The sequence below is a fragment of the Cucurbita pepo genome, chromosome 18, assembly GCF_057944985.1.
Source record: "Cucurbita pepo subsp. pepo isolate OVF chromosome 18, ASM5794498v1, whole genome shotgun sequence".
In the NCBI taxonomy this organism is placed as follows: domain Eukaryota; kingdom Viridiplantae; phylum Streptophyta; class Magnoliopsida; order Cucurbitales; family Cucurbitaceae; genus Cucurbita; species Cucurbita pepo.
In genome coordinates, this window is record NC_141815.1 from 7,996,250 (window position 1) to 8,018,267 (window position 22,018).

The 22,018-nt window shown below is 34.9% G+C and overlaps 2 protein-coding genes and 1 pseudogene across 2 annotated transcripts; 2 read left to right on the forward strand and 1 right to left on the reverse strand.

Moving 5' to 3' along the window:
- The first annotated feature begins 310 nt into the window (after positions 1-310).
- Positions 311-5,851, forward strand: LOC111780573 (uncharacterized). The gene is given in 8 exon segments (XM_023661003.2): positions 311-697; positions 896-987; positions 1,234-1,290; positions 3,075-3,347; positions 3,794-3,955; positions 4,667-4,756; positions 5,340-5,530; positions 5,532-5,851. Coding segments are annotated over 8 exon segments (1,161 nt in total). The 5' UTR covers positions 311-416; the 3' UTR covers positions 5,547-5,851.
- Positions 5,852-13,620: 7,769 nt separating this feature from the next.
- Positions 13,621-15,049, forward strand: LOC111780617 (E3 ubiquitin-protein ligase PUB24 pseudogene; annotated as a pseudogene).
- A 2,646-nt stretch (positions 15,050-17,695) lies between these two features.
- On the reverse strand, positions 17,696-19,768 carry LOC111780661 (E3 ubiquitin-protein ligase PUB22-like). The gene is made up of 2 exons (XM_023661128.2): positions 19,273-19,768; positions 17,696-18,656 (listed from the first exon to the last, which is right to left on the reverse strand). Exons 1-2 carry the CDS (start codon positions 19,666-19,668, stop codon positions 17,850-17,852), a joined length of 1,203 nt encoding a protein of 400 aa, XP_023516896.2. The 5' UTR covers positions 19,669-19,768; the 3' UTR covers positions 17,696-17,849.
- Positions 19,769-22,018: the final 2,250 nt, after the last annotated feature.

The window sequence follows — 22,018 nt, forward strand, 5'->3', positions numbered from 1 at the left end:
TGAATTGTTGTAACTCGTAAATGTTTGATATTTGAATTTTACAAGATTTTAATTATTAACATAACTTAGATAAATATATTTTTTTAAATAATTGAAAAAAAAAAAACAACCCATCCCAAAAAATACAAGGTTGGGTTTTGAACTCTGTTCGAGTTGCTCGGGTTACCAACCTAATCAACTAAAAATTTTGGGAGTTAGTCTACATGAGTGGCTCGGGTCACTAACCTAACCAACTAAAAAAATTAAAATAAATAAATAAATTGGTTAATTAGAAAAGCTATATATATATATATATATAATCAAAGGGGTAGAGAACACAGAGGTTAGTTCATGGTGTACGGATACGACTGAGATATTTATAATCTTTCTGCACGACTTCCTCATCTTCCTCTGTTGCTTGATTATCAACCGGAGCGATGGACAAAGAAGAAGGACGGCAACAGCGGCGATCGAACTGGAGCGAGACAGTGGAGGATCTCGTCACTGCCGGTGACACTGATGCTGCAATTTCTCTTCTCGAATCGGTGATTTCCGACCTCCAAACTTCAGAAAACTCTAATCCAGATCCTCAATTGGCCGCCGCTCTCACCGACTTGTCTGCTCTTTACTCTTCTAAAGGTTTCTCTCTTAAAGCCGACGACATTGCGGCTAAAGCTTTGGTTCTTAAACAGCAAGACCAAGTGTCTTCTCCGGCTGGGTAAACTTCTTGTTCGAAATGTTAGCATTCAAGTTATCTTAGGTCAAATTCTTGAAGTTAATTAGACTGTTAGGTATTGGTTTTACTTTGGTCTGAATTTCTTGATTAGAGTGGATATCCTAGTATGGATTCGCGGTTATCGATGATTTGGTTGGTTCGACTTCGATTTTCGCTTCTAATTTCTATTTCATCTTTTAGTTTCGCGAAGATTGTGAAAGAGGATCGAACTTCATCCGCAACTGTTTCGCTATCTTCTCATAATTCAGTCGATGAAGCTTCCGTTGGAACTGGTGAATTTTTCTTGTCTTTTTCATTTAAAATCAATGGAGATGAATTTTTGGCTCACTGGATAAACTTGGTGGGGGTGGTTTTTGTTATCTCTAAAGAACTATTTTGGTCTTACAAGTTTAAAATATTGGTGAGATTAGTTGGATCATGCAGAGAAACTCCAGAAAATGCATATATATTTTGGTTTCTGATAGAAATCTGGTTTGCTGTTATATCTAATAGCAATGATGTATAATTTTCTTGTGAAGGTACTTTGGATCATACGAGAGATTGTCCAGACAATGCTGTACCCTGTGATGATGATGGTACATTTACATTGCCTTCAATTTATATTTATCCTAGTTGGAATAAAATCAAAAGTTTCATTTGATGGAAATCATTCTATATCTCATTGTTATTAGTGCCTCCCTTGCCCCGATTTCCTCAATTTTATGGGAAAAAACCATAAATTAATACAAGTAAAGCTCTGTCTCCTGAAGTTTCATGTCTACTAGGGTGCGTTAACTAGTAGCTTATTTTATCCTTAGATGCTCTCGTTGCCTACCTGTGTTGACCCTATGAATAGAGTAGACTTTAGCTCAACAATTATATGTTGATATACATGATAACTATAAATGTGAAGTTTTTTAGGTTTCTGAATTCAACCTTCTTTGTTCTCGAACCTTGATTTGTTTTTTCTATGTATTAGATAACTTGTTCATTGTTTCAATAATGTAAGTTGCTATTGATATGTTAGTTTATAGGTTAAATTACAATTATAGTTTGAACTTTTAAGTGTGTGTCAAATAGGTTGTTGAACTTTAAAAGGTTTCTAATTGGTCACTGAACTTTCAGTTTTATATCCAATAGGTTGTTGGATTTATATAAGTGTTTAATAAATTTATAAACTCTTACTTCTGTATCTAATTAGCTCTTAAACTTTTAATTTTGTGTCTAATAGTTAATCAATTCCGAAGGACACAAAATTGAAGTTTAATGTCCTATTAAACACTATATTCAAGATTTGTTAGTTTTAAAAAATGTTGAATATATTTGGAACCTATTAGACACAAAATTGAAATTTGAGGGACTTATTTGATATTTTTAAATTTCAGGGACCTTTTGTATTAGAAAAATAATTTCGTTGATGGTATGAACTTACAAAAGGAAGGGGGCCAATAGGGGGATAAGATTCTCCAATTAGGTAGGAGGAAAGAAAAGCTAAAGTAATGAAAAAGAGGAGAGCATTTACTCCAAGTCACAACCAAGCTAACTATAGCCTCAAAAAATCTAGTGTAGGTAAGTTTTTTATCTTGAAAGATTCTTCTATTTTGCTCTTGCCAAACGGTCCATCAGAAAGCTCTCATAAAATGTTCCCACATTAGCTTCTTTTTCTTTTTGAAAAAATGGCCATCCAAAGCCTAAGCAAGGAGGATCTTTGGATCCCCCAGAAGGACCATATGCCAATGGAAGGAATTCTGTAGGTGATTCCAAAAATTTCTTGCAACCATACGTGTCGTGAAGAGATGATTTTGGGATCCAAGCCATTCGTGCTAATAATGCATCATTGTGGAGATAAATTCCAGTGAGGAAGTCTTCTATGAAGTTTGTCATTTGGTACCCAGAAAAAGAAAATTTTCCAAATCATGAAATTCTTCGCTTTCTCTACGTTTTTAAATGTAATAGTTTCTTTCAACGAGAAAATTAGGAAATTATCTTTTCTGTTTAATTTGTAATATTTTAGACCTAAAGCTTATCGGATTTGACTAGGTTAGATGAGTCTTACCTTTTTTTAATGAGTTTTTCTTTTTGTTTTATCTTTATGTATCGTAAGTTGTAAAATAAGGAAGAAATATAAGAAATCTTCAATACTCAAGCCTAACTCACTCTCCTTTGGCTTCCAAATGTTGGTTACAATTATGAAGTTGTGTCACACATTTCAGTCAAACATTGTACCGATTATTTTTGTTTTTTGTTTTTTGTATAGCCGCTTATGCTTCTCCGGCAAAGAATTTTCTTGCTTTTTATGATGCTTGTGATAGAAAATAGGTGCAATATAATTATAACAATAATGATGTTGTTTAACACAAGTGGTGGTTACAATTTACAGATTGGGAAGCTATTGCAGATCGCCCTCCAAATGAATTACTCTCCTTGCAATGTGAACCTGATAAACCTGAATTTTTAATCAGAGAGACAACAGACCAAACCACAATCAGAGAGACAACAGACAAAACCACTAGACGGCGTGGGAGGGGAACATTTTCATATAAGAAACATGAATTATATAGTGATAGGCTATCTGATTCTTCAACTACCAATGATACAAAGGACGAAGATGCTTCTCATGAGTTGGAGGTGGGACGTAAGGAGCTAAAAAGTGGTAAGCTTCACATAATTTCCAAATATGATAGATGAAAATTCTTTGATTGTTTTCTAGATCACTGGTGAAATTCGAAGTTATGTAGTCATTGTATGAGAGCTCTGGTAGGCCTTCAGTTTATGGAAGAATAGAGGAACAAGGTATTTACCTAAAAAGGATAAATACTTTCTCAGTCCCTGAATTTCATCAATATTTTCCTTTGGTCTTTTAAGTTTCAGAACCTTAGAATTTAAATCCTAAGTTCTTTGGAACAATTCAAATTGGCCATTAGATTTTTTTTTCTTTGTAATATTTGTTCAAGTTTGACAGTTGACATAATAATACTGCCATTATTTTGGGCTTCTAATCTGTTATTTGTTGATGTTTGTGCACATTAAGTCATAATTTTCACCCAAGAGCTAAGCATTTTTTTTTTTTTTTTTTTAAATTTCATTGTGTGAATCCAGCACAATATGGTACTCAACATGTTCTTGTCCTAGCTGACTTTCCACCGAGTACCAAAACAATAGATCTTGAAAGGCTACTTGGAAATTTCAAGAATTCTGGAGTTGTCATTCGCTGGGTCAATGATACGGTCGCACTTGCAGTATTTCCGACACCGTCAACTGGTAAGTCACGTAAAACTAGATTTTCATTTTTGGGAAATCTTGTAGGATTTTCGGCAGTTTTTCTCATTTGGTATTGGACTTCTTATCTCATCTTGTCAAACCTTATGTTACATAAAAATTTCTATTTTCTATCTCGTTTCATGTCCTGTAATTGGCGACTCAAGAAGTGGCTAAGTCAGTAGATATTTGATCCTGTACTTCTTTTGTTATGTCGGTTACTAGTTACTACCATCCTGTTTTCTGTATATTACTTTCTTATTTGGCCTAAGGCAGTTCAGGATAACTTTCGAAAAAAAAGTGCTTTTAAGTGGAAACACTCTGAACACTTTTGGAAGAGCCGAGAATCAAGTGCTGCTTCTAAAAACACTTGAAATGCTTTTAAAATTCTAAAATCACTTTTGATTAGCTAATCAAACACTATGGACATTTTTGAGAAGTTCTTTTAATGCCCTAAAAACACTTTTTACCCTTACAAAAGTTACCCTAAATTAATCGTTGATTATAGTCCTAGTTGTTTGGGTTCTTTTGTGGAGATTACTAAACTTCCTCCATGTGATGTCTCCCATCAAATGCCGAAATATTCATATTTATGTTGAATCATTATCTTGCATCGTACCATTATTTCTCACTCGTTGACATTATAATGTTGATGAAGTAGTTTCATGTATTAAAATTCAGTTCTTTTCATAACTACCTTATTTTCCAATGCAGCACTTGAAGTTCTCAATCATGTTAGATGCCCTTTCACTATACGCCTACTTGATGAAAATGATACTCTATTGAGCTCAATTCCACCGAGAGGTATGAGCTTCTTCTTGAGTTTGTTAGTATTGATAAGACCTTTCTCTGTCTCTTTAATGACATCATTTCGTTTTTTGATAATAGCGTTGTGTTTTGTCATCGAGTATTTTTGTGGCTTGTTAAGGCACAACGTAGGAAAAAAGAAGATTTCTTTGGATAGAAAACTATTTTCTCATTAAAACTGGGGATGTCAAGTTAACACTGCTAAAGAAAGAAGCCAAAAAGCTTATGAAATCCCAAAAATCCTTATCATTCATCCCTACGATTGCAAAAAGTTCTATGTAACACCTAAGCTCACTGTTAGCAGAAATTGTCCTTTTTGGGCTTTCCTTTCCAGGCTTTCCCTCCAGGTTTTTAAATTGTGTCGGCTTGGGATTGGTTTCCACACCCTTATAAAGAATACTTCTTTTTCCTCTCAACCGATGTGGGATCCCACGATCCACTCCCTTCGGGGCCTAGCGTCCAAGCCCCAACCAATGTGGGATCTCACCTTCTATTTCTTTCCAGAAATCTCCACTAAAAGTTATTTGATGAAGATTGAATGAGCTGCCTTTTCCCTTTTGGTTTATTTTGTTAATGTCAGATCTGGAGCCTCCAAAGCAGAGGCCAAAGACATCGACTAGAACTGCCCAACGGCTGATTGCTCAAGGAATGGGATTGAAGCTGCCGGCTTCCACCACTGGCTTCGGGTCCAAAGAACTAAGAAAACAGGAAGAAGACAGGAGGAATCGCATTGTGTCAAGACAAAAATTGAGAGATGAAGCTTGGGGAGAATGATGATCCAAGTTAGTATCTTCTTACTTTTTCTTGAACAAACGGATTCTGTCTATGTCCCCATAATAACCATATGAAAACAAATCAACCACGGCCGCACTGTTAAATGATCAACCTCCTTGTTTTCCTTAATTTTTTGCTCCCTTTGCCTTACTCCATTACCCATCTATTGTGTGTGATTAAAGAAACATCAAACCTCATTCTTGTGGCTGCAACTATTCTGTTTTTGGATTCATTGGTCTGTACAACTTGATTACTTGACTTTGTACATTTGCCTGTCAGACCAGATCCAATGAAAATGAGTGATATATTTACTAGTTATTCCTCACGACATTTTTTCGTCATAATGTTAGTTAGTTTCATATGATTGAAAATAATTAACTTGACTTACATACCATGAATTGTCTCGCATTTAGTTAATATGATACTTTGGTTATTATTCTATTACTTCAATACTTTGGTTATTATTCTATTACTTCTCAATGAAGCTTACTGTTTGTTTGATAAGCTCAACCACAGATTCACTATGACTAACTATGGTTGTGTCATTACGACTTACCGCTTCTTTGTTTCAAACTCTAGGGTATTTATCCGACCTTGGCTATGTCAAAAGTATGACTCTGATACCAATTGTTAAGAACGACCTTCAAAATATCTTCACAATGGTATGACATTGTTCACTTTGGACAATAAACCCTTGAGAAAAGGTTTTATGTTGTTGGAGATATACGTGTCTTTACTTAGATACCGTGAATCTTCGTATCTTGTCAACGTGAGATTTGGTCACATTCCTAAAAAAAATGTTTTTTTTTCCCCTTAAAATAAAGGGTAAATAGGTTATTACTCATGTCCTTGATGAAGTTTCACATCATAGAAGCTTAAGTTTTCTTTCAGCATAGAAGGAAGCTTAAGGGTGTGAAAGAATTCATTTATTCTTCAAGGAGTGAGACTCTAAGCTATTTGGTAACAATAGTGCAAGTTGTTTAAATTTTCAAATTAAGTACTATAATGACATGTCAATAATTATTATTTCTAATTTCTAGTATAATAAGTGGGATATTGGCATGAGGACTTTATCGTCTTTTGACATTGCTTCTCTTTCGGTCGTAAGTCATTAATGGTTTTGTAAATGTAATGTTTAGTAAAGGAGGATACATAATAAACTGAGACCACATTCGAACTAGAGTAATTTTGAGGACATGAAAGGTGCTATGAAATAGTTAATAGAATTGATAGTTATATACCAATAAGGAGTCCTATTCAATGGGTTACTTATAAGAACTTCATTTCTTATCTATGAAGACAGGTTGTAAGGCCTCACAATGATTGGAGAGGAGAATTAAACATCTCTTATAAGAGTGGGAAATTAGACGTGTTTTAAAACTGTGAGGCTAACGGCAATACGTGACAAGATAAAGCAGATATTTTCTAGTGGTGGGCTTAGACTATTACAAATGGTATTAGAGCTAGACACAGGGTGGTGTTCTAGCGAAGTCAATGGGCCCCAAGGGGTGGATTGTGAGGTCTCTAGCGAAGACAATGGGCCCCAAGGGGTGGATTGTGAGGTCTCACATCGATTGGAGAGGGGAACGAGGAAACCTTTACCTAACATGCACATTTTAAAACCATGTGACTAATGATGATACATAACAGGCTAAAGTGGACAATATCTGCTAGCGGTATGTAATTCTTTTGATAATGTGTGATCCATTATTGAGATTATAGAAGATCTATTACTTTTCATAGTGAGCATGTTAGATCAACTTTAACCATTTCTTTGAATACTTAGATAGGAAGACATAAATAGCTAGACCTAAGATTTGATTTTATGATATGAAAAATGGAAAGGCACGATTAAGTTAATTTTTCAAGTAGGTCGTTTCAATCTGAACGAGCTTCCACTTATGTGTCACACTTTCCCTATGTGGGAGAATATATCTAACGAAAAATTTTGAACATTATCGAAACACATTTTGTACATTTGTCTTTCCATGACATTCGTCCTACATCCAAAGATAAAACGTTAAAATGCTTGTTTCCTTTTACGTTTTGGACTATAGTTATGTAGAAGAGGATTGAGATTGGGAGGAATGTTTTGCTTGTTACTTTTGACCATTAAAATCCTAATACTTTCATCCATTTCTTTGTAGGTAAGTGTGAGATCCCACTTCGATTGGAGAGGGGAACAAGCATTCCTTATAAGAGTGTGAAAAGTTCTCTACAGTAAATGCGATTTAAAATCGTGAGGCTGACGGCGATACATAACGAGCTAAAACAGGTAAATATCTGCTAGCGGTTGACTTGAATTGTTACAGTAAGCCTCTCTCATTAATGAATAACTTGAACTTTTCTTTCCTGGCGAAGAAAATGCTTACGAATCGTCGTTCCTTTTCCTCTCATATTGACCAAAATTCTTTTGGTTAAAAGACTTTTGAAAAAGATAGTGTGAATGCAATGAAGCCAAGGAAAATTTGGTTCATAGGTAATGAAGTGTCCTTTTTTTGGTATAAAAACAAGTAGTTTCAAGCTATATTTTGATTAAGCATTGATGGAGAAAACCCTTGGTTTTCAAGAACAGGTCTAAAATGGTATTGAATGTTGTGGTTAAGACTAAATGTATGATTTCAATACCTTCTTTGGGAAGGAAAGAAACAACTTTTAGGACATACCCATAATGATGGATAGCACTATGCTTTCTAAGTTGTATGCCTCGTTGTGTCGGGAAACAAGAAAAGGCATTTACTTCGAAATTTCGTGAGCGACTACGACAAGGTAGTTAGACATTTACTTACTCTGTAAAGTCATGGTTGTGAAATATCACATCCGTTGAAGAGGGGAATGAAACATTCTTTCTAAGGGTGTGCAAACTTCTCCTTAGTCGATGCATTTTAAAACCTTGAGGGAAAACTCGTAAGATGAAGTCCAAATATGATAATATTTGTTAACAATAGACTTGGGTTGTCTAAATAGCGTTAAGGACTTATTTCTCACCCCGACCTTGCCAAATTTTCGTCCTGCTCGCTCACTTTATATTATATATATATTTTTTATTTTTTTTATTTAGTTCCAAAATATGAAATTAGATTGAAAGTTATAAATGGAGTTGAAAAGGTTGAAAAATATATTCAAAACTCTTTTTTTTTTTGAACAATTCATGATATTGGTTGTACCTCTTATAAAACATTTGAAAAGACAAATTCTTTAAAAAAAAATTGTTTGAAAAAAATCATTAGAATCATTCAAATCCGTTAAATAAAAGTATTCGAGATTTGAAAATGAAATTTAGATTTGATATTTGAAATCATAATTAATCATGAAGTTTCAACAATAATTTTCATATTCTTTAAACTTTTTCTAGTCTTCCTGTTCTTCGCTCTTATTCAGATATGATTTTGATTCATTCATGTATTGATCCTTTATTCGTGTGTCACAAAAATGAACTAACAAATATCGAACATAACTCAATTAAAAATACTACTGAGATTTATATTACACGTTAGCACGTATTAAAAATACTACTGAGATTTATATTACACGTTAGCACGTATTAAAAATACTACTGAGATTTATATTACACGTTAGCACGTGTTTCGTAAACGTTTTAATTTTATACGAAGGGTAAATTTGAATTTTGACCGAGGAAGTTAAAATGGATAATGAGTGGAATGAAAGTGATTTGAGGAAGGTGGGACAGAATTTGTTTAGCTTTGAATATTTGGGTCTTCATTTAATCAGCTGAAACAAAGTCAGCATTTGGCACTCTCTTTTTTCAAAATAAAATAGCGGCCGCCTTCATTTATCCGCTGTTGCTTTTTTGGTTTGGTACACCTTTCAAATTAAGAATTTGTAACCGTCCATTACTACGACTAATAGATATTGTCTACTTTAATCGTCGTCGTCAACTTCACAGTTTTAAAACACGTTTGTTAAGGAGAGAGTTTGTAATAGCTCAAGCCCACCGCTAACAAATATTGTTCGGTTTGGCCCGTTACGTGTCTATTAGCATAGGCTTGAGCTATGGTATCAGAGCTAGATACCGAGCTGTTTGTCAGTGAGGACGCTCGGTTCCAAGAGGGGTGGATTGTGAGATCTCACATCGATTGCAGAGAGGAACAAAATATTCTTTATAAAGGTGTGGAAACCTCTCCCTAATAAGGAAACCTCTCCCTAATAGACGTGTGCATAGGCTTAGGCTTTGGTATCAGAGCTAGATACCGAGCTGTTTGTCAGTGAGGACGCTCGGTTCCAAAGGGGGTGGATTGTGAAATCTCACATCTATTATAGAGAGGAACAAAATATTCCTTATAAGGGTGTGCAACTTCTCCCTAGTAGACGTGTTTTAAAACCATGAAGTTGACAACGATACATAATGGGCTAAAACGGACAATATCTCCTAGAGGTAAGCTTAGGCTGTTACAGGTTTTCACACTCTTATAAGGAATGTTTCGTTCCCCTCTCTCTAATCAATATGAGATCTCTCTAAGTCGTAGTTTTGAGGACAACTAGTAGGAGAGAAAAGAAATAAAACACGTGCATAGCCCGTTATAAAGATTAAATCCGTAAATGGTAAAATACTCAACGTTCACGAGCTACGTTATTAACTTAACTTTAAAAAGTTATTCTTTCTTCCACTAAATATCTTCTTACTTGACTTTTTTACATCACACGTTATTTTCTACTAGTTTCGTCTCAGTTAATCTCATTTTTCTTCGCACGTAGCTTCGGTTCGGGATAACCATAATTTTCTTTTCGTATATTATAAAAAAATATTGATATATTCAAATTTGTAGACTTATGAAAAAGTAGTGTGACATTCCTTAATATTCCATTCAAAACCTAATTAGAAACAAAACAAACCCTCCAAATACAAAACTTCAAAACCTTAAAAGTGGTTGACTTGACCAAAGACTTGTATTTGAGTTTCTAGAAATTATATTACAAAATTTACGAGAATAATTATTTCCGTCAAATTTACTTTTACCTTAAGTTTCTGATGACGTAATCCGTTTTATCGGAATTTTGATATCTTTGTTTCTAACATGATTTTTAAAACTTTGAACGAGATGGTAAAAAAAATATGCTTCGATAGCTGTGTATATTATTTTATACGGATAAAGCTAAAAGTAAGACGGAAATATTATGTTTCATGGGGTGTTCAAAAAACTCGATGACCCAAAAAATTTGATCAATTCAATCTAACTCGTACCGTTTTTGTTGAGTTATTGTTATCTTATTGGATTACTGTTAATTTTAAAAATACATTTTTTTTCTTACGATATAATTATATATACATATATTTATTTAGTTTTTATTTTTATACTCCCACCGCTCTTAAAAATAATTTCCAACCGTAATTTGAAATTGGGGAGAAAATTTTAATTAAATGCTTGGAAATAAATAATATATTACTTTTTCTAAAAACAAAAATTTAAATAAATGATTTGAATAATCGAACCAATTCCACCGAATTTTTTTTAATATATGTATTATTTCAAACAAAATAATATTTGCAATCGAACGAGTCGTTAAGGTAATTGACTGTGGAATGGACTATAGACCCGATTTTCTAAAATAATATTTATTTTTTTAATTAATACAATAATTATTTTACCAAATACATATTAACATTGAATTAATATATATAGCCCTCCATCACTCTGGGTATTCTGGTCTAAGCGACCTATTATATGACACATGCGTGTATCACAGTGAAAACAAGCGTTTCGAGATGAGGGTCTCGAGAGACTTTCTTTAAAATGCATTTTTCGAAGACAATACTAGACGACACGAGTGTGTTGGTATTGCGCCCTTACCCGTGTGTCGTAGATTGGATTTTACTCTTGCTATCCAGTACGGTATTCGTAAATAACATGACATGAGCACAAGAGGGTCAATGCCTGAATAAGAGGATGAATGACGGGAAGTCCCGATGTTATGAACGACACGTGAGCCCATTCTCAATGACATGATTAAGTAAGCTACGATAGCCGACAACACCCAATGACTTGAGATGGTGTCAAGACATGAGTGTCATGTTCATTGGGAACTAAGATGATAAGATGAAATGCGACATTACATTGATAGACCTTAATCCCAAGTATAGGCAACGTCGAGTCGAATGACTTGGTTAAACGTATATATATATACCTATCAATGAAAATTATTTATATTTTATTTTACAAATGCTATTAAACTTTAAAAACTATCATTAATATCTATCAATTTTTTTCAAAAAAATTTAAATAAAAACATATTCACTCGCTATTATGTTTAAAAAATATCCATGAAATTTCAAAATAGCATTAACCCCTCTATTTTATAATTTACAAACTCGCCACATATATATATATATATATATATATATATATATATATATATATATATTATAATTTAACCTAAAATTTATTTTATATTTAGGTTTAAATACAACTTTAATTTATGCATTTTTAAAATGTTCATTTTGGTTGCATTTTAATTCTTAAGCTAATTTTTTAATTAAAATTTTAGAATTACAATTCACTCACTAAATTTCATAAAAATATAACCATAAATTAAATTAATGGGTTTTTATTAGGAATAAAATTTATGTTTAAATTTTATAAATATAAATAAAATAAAATAAAAACTAGTTTTTAATTACTAAACATTTTGAAAGTACAAAACGACCAAAATAAATAAAATTTAAAAATATAGGAATAAAAATGAATGTTTTGAAAGTACAAAAACGACCAAAATAAATAAATTTTAAAAGTACAGAGACCAAAATGAACCTTTTGAAAGTACAAAAACGATCCAATGAATAAAAATTGGAAGTATAAGGATTAAAATAGTATTTTATTTTAAAAAAAAAAGATGAATTTTATTTAAAAATATATTCACACGTTTATGATATTGTTTTTTAAATAAGGATACTAATGGGAATGGGAAACTTGGAATCTTGTGTATGAAATTTGAGCGCACACAAAAAAAAAAACACGAGGTGGAAGTAGCGTTTATAAGTTTGATCTATAATCTATGAGACGATGATGGAAGAGCTTTTATTTCCTCTTTTACCCTTATACTTTTTAGTAAATTCCTATTTTACCCTTTTCCTACTGGAACGTAACTCTTCGACTTTTTAAGTGTGTGTGTTTGTTGAGTTACATAGATGCAATTGATGTCAACAAGACGAATGGATGTGCTTACACATTAAAGTGGTGTATCGTTTTGTTACTGATCAAAATCTAAAGAAAATAACCGAAAAAATCACTGCAGAGAAACATGTCTACTAGGGATAGGTTTTCACACCCGTATAAGAAATGCTTCGTTCCTCTCTCCAACTGATGTCAGATCTCACAGTAATCCACCATCCACTTTTCTTGGGACCCAACGTCTCCGTTATCACACCGCTTGGTACCTAACCCTGATATCATTTGTAACAGTTCAACCCCACCACTAACAGATATTGTCTACTTCAACCCATTACGTATCGCCATTAGCCTCATAATTTTAAAACACGTCTACTAGGGAGAGATTTTCACACTCTTACAAGGAATGCTCCGTTCCTCTCTCCAACCAACGTGAGATCTCATATAAAACCCAGAAGGGAAATCCCAAATAGAACAACATATCGTTACTAGTCGTTTAAAATGATCAAAAAAATCAATAATCAAATGGTTATCACACGGGACAGTAATTTCTCTACCTTCGCAGAATTACCCCATCGTAAAAAATTCAATTCCCGAAACCCGAAATCTCGTAAACCAAGAATTTGGCCAAGGTGGGCCAAACCCATTGACTTGAAAGTTTTGCACCCATTTCATACCATTCATACTACAAAATAAGGTACATTTTACATATGCCACTAAACCCCATTATTGGGAATTTCCCCAATATAAAGTTAGGCCATATTACTCTCAAAATTAATGTAAAATAACACAAACCCATCACATAAAAATCACATTTTTTTCTGTTCTTCAACCAATAATATCATTCCAAGTGGCAGTCAAAAATGGATCTTTTCTTATGAGTTGACCGTGGAATAACATTAATCATCAGTGTTGACTGGTAAAACCCTCTTTTGAAGCCTATAAACTTCATTCAATTTCTCTCTCCTTTGCATCAAAATCATTGCTTTTTCTCTCTCCTCCATGGATGAACTTGCAGTTCCTCCATATTTTATTTGCCCAATTTCCTTACAGATCATGAAAGATCCTGTTACTGCCACCACTGGTATTACTTATGATCGTGAGAGTATTGAGAATTGGTTTATGACGTCTAAAGATGCAATCTTTTGCCCTCTAACCAAGCAGCCATTGACGAAAGCTTCCGACTTGACGCCAAACCACACGCTCCACCGCTTGATCAAGTGTTGGCTAGTTGAGAACGCTACCCCGGGTAGCGGGTTCGATGGAATTCTAAGTCCTAGACCACTTTTAGACAAAACCCATCTCCGAAAACTCTTGCGGGATCTCGCCGCCTCCGATGATGGGCTTCGTCACGACGCCGTGAGGAAGCTTTATGCTTTGGCTATTGAGGGCGACACGGCGTGTCGAGGTCGTATGGTGGAAGTCGGTGTCGCAAAAGGGATGGTTTTGTTTGTTATGAGATGTTTTAAGGAAGGGAAAGTTGGTGGGCTTGAGGAAGGTTTGAAGATTCTTAGTGTTCTTGAGAGTTATTCAATTTGTGAAACTAGGGTTCTTGATGTTATTGATTCTTTGAATTGGGTTTTGGGATTGGAGATGGAAAATCACATAATTATCAAAAGCTATGCCATTGAAGTATTGAAGAAAGCAATTGATGTAGCTCCCTCCACCGTTATCAGCGGCTACGAACCACTGTGTCGGGGATTCGAATCTCTCCAGTTCTTCAAAAACGTCACGAATTTCTTGAGACAAAAGATCTCAAATTCAGCTCACAAAACAACACTCACAATTCTAACAAAGTTATGTCATTGGGGAAGAAATCGAATCAAGCTCGTTGAAGTTGGGGCGATTTTCGATTTGATCGCACTCGAGCTCGAGAAGCCAGAAAAGAATATAACCGAGCTCATCTTCAACCTCTTGGCTCATCTATGCACCACGGCGGACGGGAGAGCAGAGCTCGTCCGTCATGCCGGAGGCATCGCGGTGGTTTCGAAGAGAATACTTAGGGTATCTATTGCAACGACCGACCGTGCAATCCAAATTCTGTCGTTGATATCGAAACACTCGGCGAGGAAGGATGTTCTTGTGGAGATGTTGAGGGTTGGGGCAGTGTCAAAGCTTTGCATGGTGATGCAATCTGATTGTGAGGGATACTTGAAGGAGAAGGCTAGAGAGATATTGAGGATGCATTCAAATGTGTGGAGTAATTCTCCATGTATTGGGGTTTATTTGATGACTAGAGACCCTAGATGATAGCTTTAAAACTATGAGTATTCTAAGTATAATCTTGTAATGTTCTTCAAACTTTCCAACTTTTTATGAACAACTGTGAGATTTGGGCAGTTGGGTATAAAAAGTTTACGAAGTTTTAATCGAATTATACGAAATTTTGTTACGACTTCTTTTCCCGACCTCTAGCTCGTTCAAGAACTTGATCTCGAAATTGTAGAGATATCATCTTCGTTAGAAATGATATCAGAGCGGTAACTCTTCCAGTAATGTAAGAGTCCAAGCCCACCGCTACCAGATATTGTCCTATTTGGTCTTTCTCTTTCATGTTAACGCGTCTGCTAGGGAGAGTTTTCTACATCCTTATAAAGAATGTTCAGGGCCCAACGTCCTCGCTGGCACTCGTTCCGTTCTCCAATTGATGTGGGACTCCCCAATCCACCCCTTTTCGGGGCCCAACTTCCTCGTTGGCACACCGCCTCTTGTCCACCCCTCTTCCGAGCTCAGCCTTCTCGCTGACACACCACCTCGTGTCCACGGGCTCAACCTCCTCGCTAACACACCGCCTTGTGTCCACCCCTTTTTGGGCTCAGCCTCCTCGTTGGCACATCGCCTAGTGTCTAGCTCTTATACCATTTCTAACAGCCCAAACTCACCACTAGCAGATATTGTCTTCTTTGTGATTTCCCTTTCGAGTTTTCCCTCAAGGTTTTTAACACGCATCTACTAAGGAGAGGTTTCCGCACCCTTATAAAGAATGTTTCATTCTCCTCCTCGACCGACGTGGGATCTCACAAGTAAGATGTGGTTCGGGGACGAATTACGACAAAAATTAGTGGACATATAACACTCGAGTAAAGGAATGATACATAATTGAACCAAACTCACATTCAAATAAGAGCGATCCTAAGAATAGAATGACTAAGAAAGTTTTTTAAAAATCAAAAGTGCTTACCCATACCAACAATGTGCATCTTTTTCCCCGACTCAATCATAAAAACTCTAAAGTTAAGCACGTGAGTGAAGAAAAAACATGTTGAAATGACCCGTATTGGTTTGTGAGGATAGAACTTTCATTCTTAGAAATCAACCGTAAGTAACATTACTATGTTACACAACAATGTCCAATCTGAATTTTGAATCCTAAACATAGGACATTACCGATCCAATCGACATGTCGTGATTTTTAAAAGTGGTCAAAGCAATTTTAATTTTTTAATTCACAACTATATATATATATATATAACTTCCAACGTTTTAATCCATTGTATAAAATTATAATATTATTACAACTTTGTATTGGATGATTGTGACAATCCATTTTGGTTGGAACTATATGGATATTTAATTATAATCAAATGACTTTGTGGATCACGATGAGATTAATAATCATTGGTTAATCAATAATTAAGCTTCATTTAATCATTTAAGTTGCCTAAGTCCAACTTCAATGTGTTGATTTTCCTTTTTTTTAAATATCGATTATAGTGTTCAAAGATTTTGATCGGTCAAAACTGATCTGTACGGGTTGGGAGGGTGTATCCGGATTGAGCTCGAGAAATTTTTTGGACCGATCAGATATTTCGACATGGTCGGATTGGTGACTCGAACAACCTGAAAAAGAATTTAAAATCCAACCCAACCCTCTATTTTCGAGTTGGGTTGGATTGTCGGGTTGTCCTTTTTATATATATATATATTATTTTAAGAAACCTACCTGTCCACAATATATGTTATGTTAATGGCTAAAATCTCATAAAAGTCAGATATCAAACGTTCACAAGTTACGACGCATCACTAATATCGATGACAAAAGTCAAATATTCTTAAAATTTTCATAATAGTCTTAAAAGTAAGGTTGGGTTGTAACCCTATTTTTTAGTTGATCGGGTTGGACCGACCAAATAAAAAAGTCAACCGACAAATACATCCGAATGTTCGATTTTCCAAAAATTATAACCTAACTCAAACCAGAAAAAAAAAAAAAAAATCTAACACAACTCAATTTTTATAATTTTAGTTAAGTAGTCCAAGTTGATCCAGTAATCCGGCTAACTCGGACTACCTAATCTAAAAGTTGAATTTTTTTGAAAATCGAAAACTGGGTTGGTTCGTGAGTTCACATTTTTTTTATTGGGTCAATCTGACCGGGTTATTTTCCATTTAGACCATGGGCCTATGTTGAATGACAAACTTCTTTTTCCGTTTTGGGCCTATTTTCCTTTGAAGCCCAATTTTAATTCTATTTGTACGAGTCACGCCCGGTTTGAAATGATTTTTAAGTACAAAAAATATATATATATTTTTAAGCACTCGGACAATCATTTCAAATAAACTCTCAAGAACAAGAACGAGATACCTTTAATTGTTACATTTCTACTATACAAGAACGAGTATGGTTCATTTGAGACCAAAAGATTATAGATTCAAATCTCTTAACTTTGAATGTTGCTAAAAATTGTTACTAGAATTTGCATAATTTGGTGTTAGAGTGTTCTAGAAGATACGTTAATTTAATATTTTTAACGATATGTCCTTCATCCTCTCATTTTACCACCCTCTTCCGACGATCATAGTTGACATAGTTGGGTCACCTTTCTCGATACCTTCTATCATCACTTCCTCCATTCACGTAAACCATCGTAGTTACCGTCGCACGTCGTCAAGTGAAAATTTGTTCTATCTTCGACACAAGAGTCTCTCTCGATTTGCTCCTTCGTTTTCGAGACAAAGACTATCTACGACCACGACCACACTAAAGCAAGGAGAATAACGAGAGAAGAACAAATCATTTTTGTTTTTAATAAGAATAACGATAATCATTGACGTAGAAGATTTTCGAATCTATAGTCAACGATTATCGAAAAACAATCACATTACTTAACAGATTCAGTGAATAATTTCGTTTTAGACGCTTCATCGTGTACATACAATCAACAAATTCAATCGATTAACGAGTGTATTAACTAAAATCGATCAAACCCGGACGGAAGAACAAGAACACACTTCGTACCCTTGAAAATACATCGAAGAAAATGAAGAATTTCCTTGATTCTTTCATTAGTTTTCAAACTTCCACCAATTTGAAGCATCAAACAAAGCTTCCCAACAGCCCCAACCTCCACCATCTCCTCAGCAACTCCGAAATTCCCAACGTTGTTCTTACAAACATGGTACAAAATCCTAACCGCCTTCTCGTTACTAAAATTCGATACTCGAAGAATCTTCCTCGCCACGACAGCCATCCCGCCTCCGTGTCGGAGCAGCTCAGCCCGACCTTCGGCACATTCACAAAGCTGGTTCATGGCCATAATTGCCAACTCGCATTCTCTTCCGACGGTGGAGTTCAAAAGCAGCTCGACGAGGTCAAAAACGACACCGTGTTTCACGGCTTTGATACGGTTCCGACCAAATGGGGTCAAGTGGAGGAGGATTTTGAGGGTGGGTTTTATGGCAATTTGGTCGTTTAAGGCTCTTGAGAGTTGGATGAAGAGGTTGTCTTTTGTGAACGTTTTGTGGGTTTGGTCGGAAATGGAGTAGAGGGAGCTTAGGAAGGCTATGGCGGCCGCTCGAGATCTCGAGGTTTTGGTTACGGCAACGATGGAGATTACGGCATCGATGAGGTTAGCGTTTTGGATTAAGAGATGTTCGAGGAGAGTAGTGGGTGAATTGATGTTCGAAATGATTTCTATAGCTTTTTCTACAATGACTTTCTCATTCTCATCCTCGGGATTGTTCAACATTGAAGCTAAGAACTCCATGGATCGAGCATCCTAAACATATTATCGATCATAATGTTTCATTACCGAGTCGATAGTAGATGATTGTTATGTAAACAGTAATTGTGCGTTAAACGTACAAGAAGACAGAGACCATTTATAGCTCAAACTTGATAAACAAACGAATACCATTCAAGTAGATAGCACGAGCCAAGTTATACAATTAGTAATAAATCTTAATTATTATCCTCAAATAAATTATTTTAATAAAATTATATAAACTTTTATTTAATGCAATAAAATAATTATACCCGTTATATTTCAAAAATAAAATATATGGTCGGAAAATAAGCTTTTTTGAAATCTAGGGTTGTTTTTATTTTTGAAATCGGGCTGACTATGACAACTCAAGCGCACAGCTAACAAATATTGTCCACTTTGACACGTTATGTATCATCGTCAGCTTCACGATTTTAAAAACAGAAAGGTTTGCACACCGATGTTTTGTTTTCCTCTCCAATCCCGTGGATCTAACCCTAATCCCGTTTTCCTCTCCAATCCCGTAGATCTAACCCTAATCCTTTAAATATTATCGGAGAAAAATAAGATTTTAAAAAAAAAAAAAAAAAAAAAAAAAAAAAAAGAAAATTAAATAGTATGAATGTCTTGCCTGCAAGTAGATTTTGTTCCTCTCAGTCTCAGCCAAGAAAGCTTCCAATTTGTTCAGGCATTCAAGCCTTGAGCTTCTACCTCTCATTGCCTCCTTAAGGATCACCTTAACAACATGCCCTCCATCACCCTCACCCTTAGGGCTTCGGACCCGCTCCGCCCCGTGCTCGGCGTTGACGCAGCACCACCCTTGAATCACCCGACGCAGTGTATGGTTCGGCGTCAAATCTGTACCGATCAGTGGCTGCTTTGTCACCGGGCAGTTCTTGCAAAACAAGAGCCATTTCTCTATGCTCTCTCTATCGTATGTGATCCCGGTCGATATCGTCACTGGGTCGCTCATGATTTGTAGAGAAATCGGGCACAGAAAGTCGGAAGGAACCTCGATTTTGGCCATGGCTTGGTTGTGGCTTTATGGCTTGTTTGTGGCTTTTATATGGGTGAGGGAAGGAGAATAGAGATCGGGTAGATAGCGTCTTAAATTCGGAAAAATTATTCATTCAATCGGGTCGTCGTCCAATAATCGTTTTTCATTCAAAACCTATCGAATCTAATAAATGTTATGATAAAAATTAATTAAAATATTGTTTTTAAACATTTGACGGTATTCCAACTCTTCAAATATGCTTAGTTTTGAGATATTCTATGTTTAGTGACCTCCGTGAAATTTTTTAGAATATATGTGAGTGCGGACAAAATAGGCTAAAAAACTCGTGTTGATTTGTGGGGATAGTTTTCACTCGTATAAGCAATTCTAGACAAATATTGTAACGACCCAGATCCACCGCTACCAGATATTGTCCTCTTTGACCTTTCTCTTTCATGCTTCTCCTCAAGGCTTTAAAACCCGTCTCCTAGGGTAAAGTTTCCACACCCTTATAAACAGTGTTTTGTTCTCCTCTTCAACCAATGTGAGACATCATAAATATGTAACGTGGTCATGTTGCAAGGGAATGTTGGGGACATCAGGTGTCGAGTTCAGGTTTTAAATTCTGGGCATGAGATGTTACAAAAAAAAAAAAAAATATATATATATATATATATATATATATATATAATTAATCAAACAACACGTGTAACAGCTCAAACTCACAGCTAAGAAACAACACTTCTAACAGACCAAGTCCACCGCTTGTCGGTTTTGGTCCGTTACCTATTATCGTCAGCTCATGATTTTAAAATGCATATACAACAGAGAGAGAGATTTAAACTTTTTTTTTTTTTTTAAGGAATATTTCGTTTCTCTCTCCAACAAACAGTGGATCTCACAGCATGTCCGGTTGGAAGCATATTACTTTATACATTCAACGATATAAAATTGTCAGTAACATTGTTTCAGCTCTCTCGAATAATTTCTCGACCAATAAAGTCGGTCAAAATTATTTAGAGAGAGAGAGAATTGGGAAGACTTTTTAAAGGGTTTGAAAAGGATAGAGAGAGAAAGAGAAAAATTTAATGGAAAGTCCAAAACTTTGACTTTTTTTTTTTTTTTTGAGAAAATTATTGTAATGAATAAGGTGGAAAAGTTAAGTGTTTGTAGGGTATGTCGGCGTTGGAATTATTATTTTTTTTTGTCAATAAACATGTTTATTTATTTATCTATTATATATATATATATTGTTGACTTTTTATCAAACTTTTATTTCTTATTATTTCTAATTAATAAATGACATTTATGACTTTATTAAATTTAATTCAATTCTTGGAATTATAAAATTTTCAAACTTAAAAAAAAAAATTGATTATTACGAAATTTTTCGTTAAAATTAGTTATGAACATTGTACGATAAACTGATAGCTCGAGAATGTAACGTCTTGGTTTATCAAAATAAATAAATAAAATATTCAGTCGCTGAAAATTCTACGAGGGTCGGGGAATTATGTTCCCCACGTTACACCGAGTCGTCAACCAACGAAGCCCTTGACGCTTAGCTAATGCCAGACGCCCTCGAACCACCTGCAAAGAAGACGAAGGAAAACCCCGAACCTACCTGCAACCTGTTGTTGTCATACAAAACACTATAAAAGGTTTATTATAGTGTTTTTCTTTAACAATGTATGAAATTATTGACGTAGCTAGTTGTGGGAGAACAAATAAATAAAATCAATTTAAATAAACAAAATGTGAAAAATTAGACTGATATAAACGAGAAATTTAGTAAATAGTTTATCACTCATCTCGGTTGAAGAGAGAAACAAAACATTCTTTGTAAGGGTGTAGAAACCTCTCCCTAGTAGACACGTTTTAAGACCATGAGATTGATGACAATATTTGTTAATAGTGGGCTTGGATTGTTACAAATGGTATCAGAGCCAGACATCGAACGATGTGCCAACGAGAATACTGGGCCCCAAGAGGGGTAGATTGTGAGATTCCATGTTGGTTGGAGACGAAACATTTCTTATAAAGGTGTGGAAACATCTCCCTAACATACTCATTTTTTAAAAATAAATAAATAAATACTTTTTTTTGTTTTTCCTTTATTATTTTTCTTTTTAAAAAAAGAAAAGAAAATTGAAGGTAAAGTATTTTTAATTATTATTTTAAAAATATTTTAAAAAGTATTCTTCTTCTTTCCTTTGGGTCCCTTTTGACTCACAATTAATAACCATTGTGCTTTTAAGAATTAGGTTCCCGACCTGCCTGACATAACTTCGTTTTAAGCCACTAAAGTTGACGATCTCGTTCTATTATTGTCTTCGAAATTGAAGGTCAACTTGAATTAGTTTTCTAAATACTTAAAAAG

Bases quoted from the DNA above. Each gene is read 5' to 3' on its own strand.
- LOC111780661 (XM_023661128.2), bottom strand. From the start codon at position 19,668: ATGGCCAAAATCGAGGTTCCTTCCGACTTTCTGTGCCCGATTTCTCTA. The intron at 18,657-19,272 runs GCAAGACATTCA...TAATATGTTTAG, and splicing joins GGAACAAAATCTACTTGCAG to GATGCTCGATCCATGGAGTT.